The 15,635-nt window shown below is 45.6% G+C and overlaps 1 protein-coding gene across 1 annotated transcript; it reads left to right on the forward strand.

Moving 5' to 3' along the window:
- The first annotated feature begins 254 nt into the window (after positions 1-254).
- On the forward strand, positions 255-11,021 carry LOC141073132 (uncharacterized). The gene is made up of 4 exons (XM_073560492.1): positions 255-2,274; positions 2,584-2,707; positions 8,988-9,061; positions 9,368-11,021. Exons 1-4 carry the CDS (start codon positions 1,965-1,967, stop codon positions 10,348-10,350), a joined length of 1,491 nt encoding a protein of 496 aa, XP_073416593.1. The 5' UTR covers positions 255-1,964; the 3' UTR covers positions 10,351-11,021.
- Positions 11,022-15,635: the final 4,614 nt, after the last annotated feature.

A 15,635-nucleotide genomic window follows, 5' to 3' on the forward strand; every position in this document is an offset into this window, starting at 1 on the left:
CTCACAGCTGCTGGCTGGTATTCTCAGGCTGGTAACGGGACATGGATATTGACCCCCCAGCCTAAAAATAGCAGCCTGCAGCCATCCAGAAAAGGCACATAAGATGTGCTCTTCCCACTTGGAATTGAAACTCTAGGCAGTGCTGTTCGTCACCGGGATCCCCAAGGGCCCAATATCGGCTACACTGAGTGTGGTACACATTTGATATTGCCATTGTGGCGCCCCTGAGGGTTCAGTCGCCACAGAGGTACTACACCTCCTCCTGAGGTGTGGAGCCCCACTATCCAGGTAAGGTGGAGACACCTGATCACACTCCAACACCTGCATCCCACACAACATAGTAGTGCAGCAAAGCACCTTTGGTGGCTCCCTGCTTGGAACACGAAGCGTGCTGGGAGGCGGGTGGAGTTTAGTTTGCACTAAAAGAGCAGGAAGAGGATAGGATTTAGTCAGTTAGTCACAGGAGTCTGACGAGGTCAGTCTGTGAAAGGAGATCCCCTGAGTGGGATGGATGAAGGAAGTGCTGCAGCAGACCTCAGTGATCTGGGTCCGCTGGCACAAGAAAGGAACATTGATAGAAAGCCTGACTCTCCATAAGAAGGAAAGAATTAGTACGGAACGTGAGGAGAAGAAGAGAACAAGGACCAGGGTTAGAGGAGAACCCTTCCCAAGTTCACAGCGCAAGGCCGGGGTCCGGTCCCCAAGGTTGTATAAATACTAATGGTCCAGCAGCAGACACCGGAGGAATAGAAGTAGTGACCACTTTATTTCCACACCAGACTTGGGGGCACAACAGCAACGTGTGTGAGCCGGGACTAGGTAGAAGGAGTCCCCGAAGCAGGATATAGCTGTCTGCCGTACAAATAGAATTCTTAGGAACATCTGACAGGAGGAACTCCAGTGTAACTCAGTACTGTGAGTACTTCACTAAAAGGCGCTAAGAGGGAGACGTTCAGGAAAGGCACATATGTTGGCGGAGTGTTGGAAAGGAGTACTTCATCTTGCCTGGAAGTTGGCTGATCTCCTGACCCGGAGGACACGGCACAGATGCGGGCACCTGTACCACAACAGACTGTGAGTAAAGCTTTGGAACTACATGCCCTGGTGTCCTCCACTTATTCCTACGTCAACCTGCCCGACACTGCTACATCCCTCCTGCGCCCGACACTACACCATCTAAGTGTCACTTCATCTACACTGCCCTGGGACTACAGCCCTGCCTGTGGAGGGCTATAGCATCATTGCTGCACTACACCATCTGTCCCAGAGGATTTGTCTGCAGCGTCGGCTTAAGATTTGCCGAACACCACAGGTGGCGTCACGAATCACTTATAAACTTTGACCACCATAAGCACAATGAAACAACCCCTTCTGCAATGGAGCCCCAGGGCCACGGACCAGGTCACTGCTGCCATGACAACTCCCATTGAGAAGATCAACCGGCCCGGTACCGAGTACCCCACAGCCCTGGCGTGTGAGGGCGCTCCACCATTAGTGTGAATTATGAGCATTTTCTGGACTGTCAGGTTATGGCACCAAATTTCAAGCAATTAGCAAGTATTGTGCAAGGTAGGGGCACCGTGAAAAAACAAGCCAGGCCATAACTATGGAGGAAGTGGACTCAGGAAGGTCACGCTATGATAGCAGTAACTCTATATCTGGTGCACCTATAGTGGCGAGATCCATAAATCCACTGACAGGGCTGGGAAATGAATATTCAGCACAAAGCTTGGAGTAAAGTCCTTGCCCGAGTGTGGCGCTCTGCTGGATCAGTCAGGAGAGTTTATTACTTGTAGATGATGATTGTGCAGCCACACACAACAACGCTGAGATATCACAAGGTCCATGTCATGTTCTAAACGTAATAAACAAGGAAACGTAGGAAAAAAATCCAAAGAACTTTCACTTTTCTTGAACTTTGTACACAATATAACTTGGTGTACAGACGACTTGCCAGTTCAAACATGGACATCGAAGAACTGACACAAAGCATTAAGAACTTCAGATTTGGCGAGTGTGAGTCGGCCGGACAGGGCTATAAGCGAATCCTACTGCAGCTTTTTGGTTTCTTGGGTCATGGCAAATCCTCCTTCATTAACTCCTGTAAATATGTCTTGGATGATGAGGACTATGTGGACTATGCAGGGGCAAACATGTCCAATACCAGGCGCACCTCGGCCAGGATATCCTACAAGCTGACTGAGTGCATCACTCTGGTAGAAAATCGTGGATGTGAGAAGATGGACAGCTATGAGGAAATATTCCCTCAGCTCGGTGAGTGGAGAACAAATTTTGAGAATGTGGCCCACCAGTCCCTCCCGTATTGTCCCAAATTATCAGAACGGGGCACACCAGTGTTATGTCATCACAGGTCATCCTTATAGGATGGAAGCCTCTGGTCATAATTGCATAATGGTGTTTAGAGACCATTGCTTTCTCCAGTGCAAATTACTCTTACAGGTGGAACGCCCATACTTGTATCTGGGTACTGCTTAGTTATTGGGCTCAGAAGTGCTGAGATCTTGGTTCTGAGACTCCTCACTGTTGGCTGTTAACTTCTGAGAGATTTTCTGTATTTTGCAGGTAATGTTCTACCCCTGGATGTGGACGTGGAGTGGAGTGAAGGATTGCGACTAGTAGACAAGGCGGTGGATGTGGAGACAGAAGTCAGCTCATCAGATTTCATCTATCCTGTGTTTATCTATAGGTAAATACGTCACTGGGTTCATAGCTGCCAACAACATAATTCTGAAAGATGAAAAGGAGGGGAACGGTGTAAAGAAAAAAATGGAGATGACCTAATTCTGAGCTCCCAGGAAACCCAACAGTATGGGGAAGAGGAGAGGAAAAAGAACCTGGAAATTATACAGTATGGTCAGAGAGGAAAGGGGAAAACCAGAAGAGAGCAGTCAGAGAGGTAGGAGGAGAACCAAGAGAGAACGGTTAGAAAAGTAGGAAGAGAACCAGGAGAGAATGGTCAGCGAGGAAGGGGGAGAACCAGAAGAGAGTAGTCAGAGAGGTAGGAGGAGAACCATGAGAGAGCGGTCAGAGAGCTAGGAGGAGAATCAGGAAAAAGCGGTCAGAGAAGTAAGAGGAAAACCAGGAGAGAATAGTTAGAGAGGTAGGAGGAGAACCAGGAGAGAACAGTCATAGAGGTAGTTGGAAAACCAGGAGCAAGCTGTAAGAGTGGTAGGAGAACCAGGAGAGGGTGGTTAGAGAGATAAGAAGAGAACCAGGAGAAAGTGGTCAAAGAGGTAGAAGGAGAAAGAGGAGAGAACAGTTACAGAGGTAGGAGGATAACATGAAGAAAATGGTTGGAGAGGTAGGAGGAGAACCAGGAGAAACTGGTCAGAGGCATAGGAGGAGAACCAGTAAAGAACAACCAGAGTGATAGCAGGAGAACCAGGAGAGAATGTTCAGAGAGGTAGGAGAGCCAGAAGATAACAGAGAGATAGGAAGAGAACCAGAAGAGAGCAGTCAGATAGGTAGGAGGAGAACCAGAGAGAATGGTTAAAGAGGTAAGAGGAAAACGAGGAGAGAGCAGTGTCAGGAAAACTTTTAGTTTCATTCATGAAACTTGCAGTTCTCTGGCGCTCCCCTTAGCCTCAGATCAGTCAGGGAACTGCACCTAGGATAAGTAGTCGCCGGAGAAGCTGCCCTCACATGCTAGTTATTGGGGCACTCTGCAGTGAGAGTGGTATATATATCACCAGTCTCAGGCCGGGAATATATATATATATATTAATATATATAAACCTCCGGTCCATCACTGCCAGGATCTCCCAACAACACCAGAACGCTATGCTGTAACCAGTTCCTCGATAGATATAAGCCCGGTCCATTACCAAGCCTATAAGCCTATATTGGGTCAGAAACAAACCCCAGGTAGCTTGAATTTGTGCAAAGTACTTGTCAGATCGATAATTGAGCAAGAAGAACGAAGCTAGCAAATTTATAAGTTTACTCCAGAAAAAATCAGCAGTGTTTACAAAAGATACAAAAGAAATTACAAAAGAGACAAAGTACACGTAGGTACAAACAGTTATGAAATAAAAGGGATAAAAATACGAAGATTCCTAAATCTCCACCACAGGTATGACGTGTCGATAATGGGGAGAAAAGTTCACAAAGAAATGATTGAGTACCCCAGCATGGTGTGTTCAGCTGTCTCTCAGGCTCTGAATAATGGCCAAAAATGGATGTTCCTATTTTATGCTTCAGCCATAAACTTAGGAACTCCCACTTTGCTGACCTCACATATCGGCTGTTTTTTGGGAGGTACCCAAAGCTTTTCTCCATATCTTTGGCCTGGAAACTCACAGGCCAATAACATGGCATTATTTTTTCCCTTGCGATTTTACCGTTCTTTAGAGTCCAAACACGGTACGTCTGTGATTTGCTGGTCAGCAAAAATTCATTTCCCAGGTTTCTGATGGCCCTAAATTCCACAAAACACTGGCATGCGTAGTCTCAATTGCCCCGATCCAGGAAATCTAATTTTCATGTTTCTAGGACTAATGTGTGTTATTGAATTTTGACTTTGAGGGTTATACCTAGAAGACAAATGGATTTTTGTAAGGAAAACACATTCAGCTCTGCTAGCTGGCAGGCCATAAAACTGACTATTTGCTGGAAGGGAGGGGAAGTGGAAATTCAAAGCGAGAGAGAAAGAGGGGGCTGCATGCAGGACCTGGCCCCACAGCAACCACTGGTGGGAGGAGCAGTAGGCTAGTTCTGGTAGTATACCCAGAACAATGGAAGATATAGACATATTTTCCTGACAAGCAGTCAGAGATGTAGAAGGAGAAACAGGAAAAAATGGTCAGAAAGATATGAGGATAGCCAGGAAAAAGCAGTTAGAGGTAGGAGGAGAACAAGGAGAGAAAAGTTAGAGTGGTAGGAGGAAAACATTTTTGAAAGATTGGAGGAGAACCATGAGAGAATGGTCAGAGAAGTTGGAGGAACACCAGGATAGAGTGGTTAGAGGGGTAGAAGGAGAATCAGGAGAGAACAGTTAGAGGGGTAGGAGGAGAACCAGGAGAGAACAGTCATAGAGGTAGGAGGAGAAACAGGGGAGAGCGATCAGAGAGACAGGAGACTAGCCAGGACAGAGCAGTCAGATAGGTAGGAGGAGAATCAGGAGAGAGTGGCTAGAAGGGAAGAGGAGGACCAGGAGAGAGAAATCGGAGAAACAGGAGAGAATGGTTAAATAAGTGGTGAGAGTGGTCAGAGAGGTAGGAGAGAAGCAGGACAGCGTGGTCAGAGGTAGGAGGAAACCCAGGAGAGAGTGCTCAGAGACGTAGGAGGATAACCAGGAGAGAGCACTCAGAGAGGTAGGAGGAGAACCATGAGAGAACGGTTAAAGAGATAGGAGGAGAACCAGGAGAGAATGGTTAAATAAGTGGTCCAGGTGAGAGTGGTCAGAGAGGTAGGAGGAGAAGCAGGACAGTGTGGTCAGAGGTAGGAGAAAACCCAGGAGAGAGTGCTCAGAGAAGTAGGAGGATAACCAGGAGCGAGCACTCAGAGAGGTAGGAGGAGAACCATGAGAGAACGGTTAAAGAGATAGGAGGAGAACCAGGAGAGAGCGGTGTACTTGATGCGAATAAAGTGGAGCATAGTGAGGAGGAGCTGATGATCCACAGTCAGATGCCACAGAGAGATCCAGGAGATCAGCATGGAGCAGTGACCATAGACTCTAGCTGTTAGTAGAGACTTTAGTGTGTGTTCATATGCAGCTTCTTTATCAGTTTTTTTCTGCATTAAAAAACATAAGTAATGAACGTGAAACTGAATAAGAAATGATGCGGTTCTGGTGCATTTTTAAGCGTTGTTGTCACCTTTTTGTTGCTATGTTATTTTGAATTCAGTGGGGAAACGTCAGAGTAAAAACACTTAAAGAAGGGATCTGCTACATTTTTTAAAAAAAAACATCCCAGAGGTTAAAAAATTAAAAGAAAAAAAATCACTTAGTGAAAGAGATTTCAGAAATGTCGTTGATTTTGCTGTTACTGTAAAATTCAGCATTTTCTCTGCATGAAATAAAGCACTGAAAAAATGCCTCAACAAACACTAGGTGTGAACAGTCCCTTAGAGTGGTCAGCGTAAAGTGCAGAGACCAGATAGTAATGGGTCAGGAAGACATTATCAGAAAGATTAAGGGTTAAACGAGAGGAGTGTAGAGATGAGGGGAGAACAGAGAACGGATCTGTCAGCAAGAGCATTTCTTTTTACACAATGGGGTTAGGAAAAACATTGTACAATAAAAGCAACGTTGAATATTTTATAGAGACAGCCGGGGAGAGGGACTGAACGAGCGGTGGAGAAAGAGAGGAGTCTGGAGACTTCTGAGTGGCTTAAAATGATCAAAAGAAAGTGCGGGAGGGAAGGTGGTCAAGATCGTGCAGAAAGTTGGGGAAAATTGTGCTGTATGTCAATTTTAACTTTAAAATGAAAACATCTTCAGATCCGTGATCGGCTCCTGCACATCAGCACCAGGGAAAGAGTAAAAAGTGTCAAAGAATTGGATTTAGGCAATTCATATGGAGATCAGAGAGGTGAAGGCTGACATGGAGCAGAGCCAAGCAGTGGTGTAGCAGGCAGGGGGACTAGAGGAGGTTGTCCTGGGCGCCAAATTGTAGGGACGGCGGCATTTTGCCTCTCAACACTGATATCTTTTTATGGTACAGTGAGAAAACACTAACACTATAATACATTTTTGCACTCTCTTTCCAACCCCAGATTTGTTAGGGTTCAGTTTAGGGTTTAGTTAAGACTGGGATTTGGGTTAAAACTAGAGTTAGGGCTATTGTTAAACCTAGGATTTGGTTAGCACTAGGGTTTGGGTTAAGACTAGGGTTAGGGATAGGGTATGGTAAGACCTAGAGTTTGGTTAGCAGTAGGGTTTGGGTTAAGACTAGGGTTGGGGCTAGAGTATATGGTAAGGCCTAGAGTTTGGTTAGGACTAGGGTTTTTTAGGGCTAGGGATTGGTTAGGAATATGGTGTGGTTACAACTACAATATGGATAGGACTGGAGTTTGATTAGGACTAGGGTTTAGGACTAGGGTTAGGACTAGGGTATGGTAAGCCCTAGAGTTTGGTTAGGACTAGGGTCTGTTAGGGCTAGGAATTGGTTAGGAGTATGGTGTGGTTACAACTACGATATGGATAGGACTGGAGTTTAGTTAGGACTAGGGTTTGGATTATGACTAGGTTTAGGACTTTGGTAAAGATCAGAGAGTTTTATTGTGATCAGATAGTAGAAGTGGATGGTTAGTATAGACAGAAACCAAGCAGAAATAAAAATAAAGAAGAAAGTATCCACAACAATAAATATATACCGTATATACTTGTGTTTAAGCCGACCTGAGTATAAGCTGAGGCCCCTAACTTTGCCACAAAAAACTGGGAAAACTTATTGACTCGCGTATAAGACTAGGGTGGAAAATGCAGCAGCTACTGGAAAATTTCAAAAAATAAAAATAGATACCAATAAAAGTAAAATTAATTGAGACATCAGTAGGTTAAATGTTTTTGAATGTCCATTTGAATCAGGAGCCCCATATAATGCTTCATACAGTTCATGATGGGCCCCATAAGATGCTCCATAGATTATGCCCCCATAAGATGCTCCATATATTATGCCCCCATGTGCTGCCACATAAGATGACCCATAGTTTAATAGTTTAATATAAACTTTATTGTATATCTATTAAAAAACAACAGAAGATATAGCAAAAATAATTACGCAAGACATAGTGATGATAAAAAACGAAATATAAAACAGTAATAGGTGAGGGGGTAGGGTATGTCACCCCCGGCCAGCAAATATTACATTAAAGGAAAAGTGCATCCAAAATACCAATCACAATTGTGGAGACCGTTGTCCAGGCATCATATACTTATACATTTATAATAGATACAGAAAAAAAATCATATTAAAATTAATTGATATAATTAATATGAATCATATATATAACAATAACCTGTATCTAGACAGAAATAGATGTCTTATAGAAGTTAGCAAAATGCCAGTTATTTTCATTTAATTGACTTTAAAGAAAGTGCATAGTGCATGGCACAATAGAAAAATCATTTCCATGGAATAAGCAACAGTCCCCACAACAGATAAAGGTGAGAGGCAATACAAAAGTCAATTCATGATGATAATAATCAGATACCAACCACGGCGGCGCACGCTGCCCCCTCACAGCACGCCAACGCGCGTTTCGCTCTCGCTACTTCAAGGAATTTATCATTGACTTTTTTTTGCTTCTCACATTTACCTGTTGCATTATGGTGTTCACATCATAGACTCATTTATCCTTATATGTGGGATTTCTTTTCTATATAGGTTTTTGTTAGAAACCAAGCAGAGCCTAAAGAAGACTAGAACAAGTAGACACCATCACTGCACCTGTATAAGCTGTAGAAAGTCAAGGGCAAGGCAAAAGCTCGAAGCTGAGAGACAGAGAAGCAGATCAGGTGCTCAATGAGGATGATAAACAGTTATTGTGTCAGAAAATAGGGTAAAAATAATATAGTAAGTGCAGCAAGTCTTCCTCCCGTCCTCTCATCATTCATCGTTACCACCATCCTCAAAATGATCGCAACCATCAGCATCATCATCATTGTCATAACCACCTCCCTCGTCATCACCATTTTCTCGTCCTGTTACGTGATGTCCTCATCTCGGAACCTATGCTAGGTCTGAGGAACTTCCATAGGGGTTGTGATCTCCACATCTCCAGGAGCAGGTTATGACTCTGGACCATTATTGGAGGTGAGGCCTCCAGCTTGTTCCTCTGCAGAGGAGCATCAACCACCTGAGTGTCACAAATGAAGGAGAAGGCTTCCATGGGGAACAGAAATACAGAGGCCAAAGGATCTGTGCTGTAGAATTAGTGGTGGAGAGACGTTCTGAAGATTGGGTCCAGTCTGCTCTGCAGATAACAACACTATGTGTCAACAAGATCTGTTGTTTTTTCAGCATTAAGAAAGGAATTCACCGAGAGGAAGAAGAAGATATAAAGACCCTTCTCCAGACTGCCGGAAGCCTCACAGGTAAGAAACCTAGGCTGAAGTCTCCTGAATACTTGATCTGGATCTTGGCAGCCATCTGGAGACCAAGACATGTTATGTGATAGATAGATAGATAGATAGATAGATAGATAGATAGATAGATAGATAATAGAAAGATAGATCGATAATACTGTAGATAGATAGATAGATGATTGATAGATAGATGATAGCTATCTAATATAAAGAGAGATAATAGATAATACATACATACAGTAGATATAGATAGACAGATAGATCAATAGATAATAGTATCCTGTAATCATTGTTTAATATTCTTCTGCTCCTCAGGGACATTTCCGATTGTCGTCCTCACATACAAGACTTACGGCAGACTGACACAAATTGAGGGCACGTTCCGGAACATGGGGGTGGAAAGGATCTTTGCGCTGGAGAATTACACCCTGGAGGATAACTGCAGATCACGAGGAAGACATGAAGCCATCTTAAATCTTTTATTTGAAGTTATCAAACAAGTTAGGTTTTCTCTACAGAATCCACGAGATCGAATTCAGGAAGTGAAAGACAGAAAACAGTTCATCCAAAGGATCATATGTGACATGGACCAAAGGATCATATGTGACATGGACAGGTGGGACCAAGTCATCGTGGACAGGCAGCGTCGGACTGACATAGTCAGGTGGGAAAAGGCCGACACGGATAGGCAGGATCAAGTTGACATGGACAGATGTGAATGGGCTGACAGGTTTAACCATCATGACATGGACAGGCAGGACCAAGTCAACATCAACAAGAAAGACCAGGCTGACATGGAACATCGGAAATGGGCTTACATGGATGGGTGGGGCCATTCCGTCAAGGATGGATGGAACCATGCCAAATTGGACAGGTGGGAGCAGGCTGACATGGACAGGCAAAATTGGGCTGACATTGACAGGCGGGAACAAGCTGACATGGATAGGTTGGGTTGGGTCCCCATGGACAGGCAGGACCAATCTGAAGTGACATGGTGGGACCATTCTAAAATGGACAGGTGGGACCAAGCCAACATGGACAGGCATGACCAAGTTGATGTTGACAGGTGGGACAAGGCTGACATGCATAGAGAGGACCAGGTTGACATGGATAACTGGGACCAGGTCGATATGGACAGGGAGGAGGACAGGAGACATTACGAAGAAGAACTAAAAAATTTATCAGCGAAATATGAGCTTCAGAGACAATGCGACCAACGAAGATACGAGGCTGAGATGAGGGAATATCAGCGGATGATACAAGAACTGAAGAAGAAATCTCACTGTGTCCTGCAGTGAAGATGCGGCAGAGTGATGTCCTCATGAATGACACGTCCACCCATCTGTGGCAACCTCTCTATAATCCCATATATGCAGATTCCTTCCCCCCAGACATACCAGCCAGTTTTTATTTCCCAGGAGAACAAACGGTTTCACATATTGATATCCATGGTGGACTGTTGGGCTCAAGGTCAATGCTCTCCATCTTTTATTTCACATGTTCTCACTCTTTTTATGTTGTAGTAAATGGAGGGGAAGGAAGAGGTTAAAAATTAGATATACATTATGTAAAGAGAGTTCTTATTTTTAGCCTCTTCCCCGGCATCTATTATCTAAAAATACGTCCCGTATTCTCTCCGGAGATCTGCCGTGGCTTGGCCTCCACCTCCCTGATCTTCTGGTACTGTGGACCATGTGGTCATGCGGGGAGCTGTGCTGTGCACATGATTGACAGGCAGCTAACATTGCAAGTCTCAGTGCCCAGGACAAGGGAGTACATTATGGATAGATTACGGATAAATTATTCATTTTTAATTCTTCTAAAGAACCCAGCAAAATGACGTCCAAATGTGAAATTTTGGTGAATTTTGTAACAAATTTAAGTCACTGATCTCTAGTATAACACAATGTTTACCTGATGCCATCTACAGTACACAACTCTCCTAAATAAAGCCTTTCTAGTGTTTGTTCCTTTGACATCTTCCTGTCCATATTAGAGTTCATGTGTCACGCACAGTGTAGGAAAGACTAAGTGCAACACGAAGGGAGGAGGGTAAGGGAACCCCACACTATGGAAGGGGGAAGTGGAGACCCCCTATTCAGATCTAACATCACCCTTTCTGCCCTATGTGTCCCTATATAGGTTTCACACCTATCGCCAAGCAGGATACCTAACCCCTGTGTGACCCTGGCGATAAGCCCTGCATATGGAAGGACAGGATATACACTAATCAATCCCAACTACCACTAAAAACAAATGGAATACACAAACGTGGGGGACACTTATCTTGAGTAGATACAGAGAGAAACAAAGTCGTCTTTCAAACACGAAAGAGGAAGAAAGCTGACTGCTATAGCTCCAAGCCTCAACAGAGAAATGGAAATATCACTGGCATCTCCCAGCAGCAAGCTGGGAGTTATAAACACCCTGGTCCAGGTGTGTAAACTAGAGCCACGGAAGGTTGCCACTGGCTCCCAAAGTCAGAATGACCAGGAAGGAGTCTGCAAAGCCAACTGCTGAGACCTTCTGCAGCTAGATGCAATGCAACTGTCTGCAGTCTCTGACACACCATGACACCATGTTCCAGATGTTCTTGGTTGGTCTCCTCCCTCCATATCGAAAGCCTCTACCTTCTCATGAACCAGTATTAGGTCCACCTGCGATCCCACCCACTCTACCAAATAGACACAAGTCTTCACATCGAGCAGAACCTTCCATTCCTTTGGCCATCTGTGGGGTGGTTGATCTTGGTGTAGTTTTGTGATCGGCTTCTCCGCGCCCTTCACCGGCTTTCCACTTTCATGATTCTGTCTATACATTGAAAAATATTCTCCTGAATCTTCTCACCAAAGTCCATTAATACATATATATAGGTGCAGTGGCTTGCAAAAGTATTCACCCATTTGTCATTTTTCGTGTTTTGCTACCTCACAACCAGGAATATTACTGTTTTTTTTAGATTTTGCATCAGTTCATGCAGAGAACATGCCGACACCTGTGAACGTTTGGTTTTCTTTTTATTGTGAAGAAAACAAATAGGACAAAATAACTGGAAAGTTCAGTGTGCAAAACTATTCACCCCCCTAAAGTCAGTACTTTGTAGAGCCTCTTTTTCCAGTAATTACAGCTCCAAGTCACTTTGGATAAGTCTTGCTACTGGGATTTTTGCCCATTCCTCAAGGTAGAACTTAGTTACATAGTTTCATAGGTTGAAAAAAGACCCCGGCCCATCAAGATCAACCTTCCTCCACCAATTGTATCTTTTGTCACTAAATGATCTCTAACGCTCCATGTTCTGTGTATCAAGGAAATCATCCAGCCCTTGTATAAAAGATGCTATAGAGTCGGCCATTACTGCCTCTTTTGGTCGGTGTGGAGATACGGGGGTCAAGACTGCATGGACCAGGGCTCATACCACTGATCGCCCGCTCTCTCTCCGTGCCATGGGCAGAACATTAAGATAACCCAGGGTGAGGGTAAAACAGTGTGGAAATGATTTATTGAACCATCAACACACAATAGAAAACAAAGCAGTCCCAGCAAATACCCAAGATGGTGCACATTACAGACTCACCCTTCCGCTGACTCTCCTGGATTAGAGCTGCCTCCAGTGTCGCACACCCCCACCAATGGCTCCCTGCTTTTGGTGGGCCCCCACAGAGAAGAGGCAATGTCAAGCTTAGGAAGCTAACCGAGAGCAGTGAGATACGTGGGCCAGGTGACCCGATTGTCCCAACCTGGATTCTTTAAGACGTCTCTGGGGTTTCACTGATGGTCAGTGAAGCAGATCTGTGTTCTTCCAGCTGGGGCCGTGGTCCCCTAAACTGAGATCCTGAAGAGTCACCTGGACCAGAGAAAAAGTCTCTTTATATAGTTCACAACTGTCCTTCAACCAGAATCCAGAGGTCAGAGAGAGATGTGAATGAGGACAACCTGCATTGTTCCATTATGTAGTCCATTTGCGTAGATTTTCCTCCTTTGTTTGGGAATGCCAACAAACCGACTAGCACGAACAATGTATGTAATCAGCATATCAGCTCAGGACATATCACTGTTCAGTGGCCATGCATTACTATTTTGCAATAACAGAAAATAAACTGTAGGAGATAATATTAGAGGTAAATATTCGTCCTACAAGTAGAGTCAATACTTCAGACATCAGGTTATGATTCTCAGCAAACTCAATTTACATAATTATGACGAAAAGTTGTGTCGTCACAGTCGGCATTCCACAGTCTGACTGCTCCATCTGTAAAGAACACCTTCCTATTTAGCGGTTGGAATCGCCTTTCTTCCCCCCATAATGAGTGCTCCCCGGTCCTTAGTATGGTCTTTGGAAGGAATAAGTCCTGTGCCGTCCTCTGTGCTGACCACACATATATTTATACATATAAGTGAGATCTCCTCTGAGGCGTCTTTTTCCTAAGCTAAAGAAGCCGAACTTTTCCAACCTTTCATGATATGAGAGGCCTCCATCCCGTGTAATATAGGAGAGGCCTCCATTCTGTGTAATATAGGAGAGGCCTCCATCCCGTGTAATATAGGAGAGGCCTCCATTCTGTGTAATATAGGAGAGGCCTCCATCCCATGTAATATAGGAGAGGCCTCCATCCCGTGTAATATAGGAGAGGCCTCCATCCCGTGTAATATAGGAGAGGCCTCCATCCCGTGTAATATATGAGAGGCCTCCATTCTGTGTAATATAGGAGAGGCCTCCATCCCGTGTAATATAGGAGAGGCCTCCATCCCGTGTAATATAGGAGAGGCCTCCATCCCATGTAATATAGGAGAGGTCTCATACTGTGTAATATAGGAGAGGCCTCCATCCCGTGTAATATAGGAGAGGCCTCCATCCCGTGTAATATAGGAGAGGCCTCCATCCTGTGTAATATAAGAGAGGCCTCCATCCCGTGTAATATAGGAGAGGCCTCCATCCTGTGTAATATAGGAGAGGCATCCATCCCGTGTAATATAGGAGAGGCCTCCATCCTGTGTAATATAGGAGAGGCATCCATCCCGTGTAATATAGGAGAGGCATCCACCCCGTGTAATATAGAAGTCTCATACTGTGTAATATAGGAGAGGCCTCCATCCCGTGTAATATAGGAGAGGTCTCATACTGTGTAATATAGGAGAGGCCTCCATCCCGTGTAATGTAGAGGAGAGGCCTTCATCCCGTGTAATGTAGAGGAGAGGCCTCCATCCCGTGTAATATAGGAGAGTAGAGATGAGCGACTTTCCCTTTTTTCGGGTCGAGTCGGGTTCGGACCACCCGACTTTCGCAAAAATCGAGTCGAACGCAATCTGCCAATTATCGTGAAAAGTCGAAGGCTGACAGAAATGTAGGGTCCTAGCAGGTTCGCAGGATGCAGTGACAAGACACGAGACTGAGTGTGGTTTGTGGAATAAACTTTTATAAACTGTAGCTGCGGGGCTATATTGAGCTAACAACAAATGTAAACAACAATCAGTCCACGCAGGGACTCAACAACCCTAACAACACTTTTCTTATGGTGCATGCGACTAACCCGGTTTGACCCGGTTGCTATAGGCAACGTATGACCAAACTGGGGCGTCCTTATCTCATATAGTACACTTATCTTTCCAGGGGTCTGTCCGGATCACAGGCGTGGCTGCGTAGAGATCGCTGATGTGGCTGCCTTGACGCCTCGATATTCCGGGGTGAAACTGGGCTCAACAGACCCTTGAAAAAGCGATGACAGTGGGGCGCAACAGGCCCTGAAGAAACGATGACGGTAGGGTGCAGCAGGCCCTGAAGAAACGATGACGGTGGGGCGCAACAGGCCCTGAAGAAACGATGATGGTGGGGCGCAACAGGCCCTGAAGAAAACGATGACAGTGGGGCGCAACAGGCCCTGAAGAAACGATGATGGTGGGGCGCAACAGGCCCTGAAGAAAACGATGACAGTGGGGCGCAACAGGCCCTGAAGAAACGACGACGGTGGGGCGCAACAGGCCCTGAAGAAACGATGACGGTGGGGTGAAGCAGGCCCTGAAGAAACGATGACGGTGGGGTGAAGCAGGCCCTGAAGAAACGATGATGGTGGGGCGCAGCAGGCCCTGAAGACACTGTGCCGATGGGCACAACAGGCGTCCCCTTGCGACTCTTGTCTCACAGCAGAGTCATGACGCAGTCTCTAAATATACCCGTTCACCAACCTCTGCTCAGGGTCCCTTAGCAAACTGGACGGGGGCCCTACTGCCGCCTGTAGTGAGGTGGTGCCCCCTGGGGCAGGTGATGACAGGGCCGCAGCTGTGGGAGAAGGCAGGGGGGCAGTGTCCTGACCGCTGTAAAGGAATGGTCTGTCGTCGCAGCGGTCAGTGGAGGTCGTGGACTTGTCACAGCAGGGAGGGAAACAGCGGGGGCGGCTGTATGCGTCCGTATGAGGGGAGCGGCCGCCGGTGCAAGTCTCTCACGTGTCACTAGTCGGTGAGTCCGCAGCTTTCCTTTCACAGGCCCCTGTCGGTCTCTCCACAACACAACGTCTGCTCCCTCGGTCCTCTCTCTCTCACACGGTTTCCTGTCTGTTGTCCGGCTCCCTGTCAACTGCCTCTTCAGTGC

Source organism: Dendrobates tinctorius, unplaced genomic scaffold (assembly GCF_039654945.1).
Source record: "Dendrobates tinctorius isolate UK_male_01 unplaced genomic scaffold, ASM3965494v1 ptg000297l, whole genome shotgun sequence".
Classification (NCBI taxonomy): Eukaryota; Metazoa; Chordata; class Amphibia; order Anura; family Dendrobatidae; genus Dendrobates; species Dendrobates tinctorius.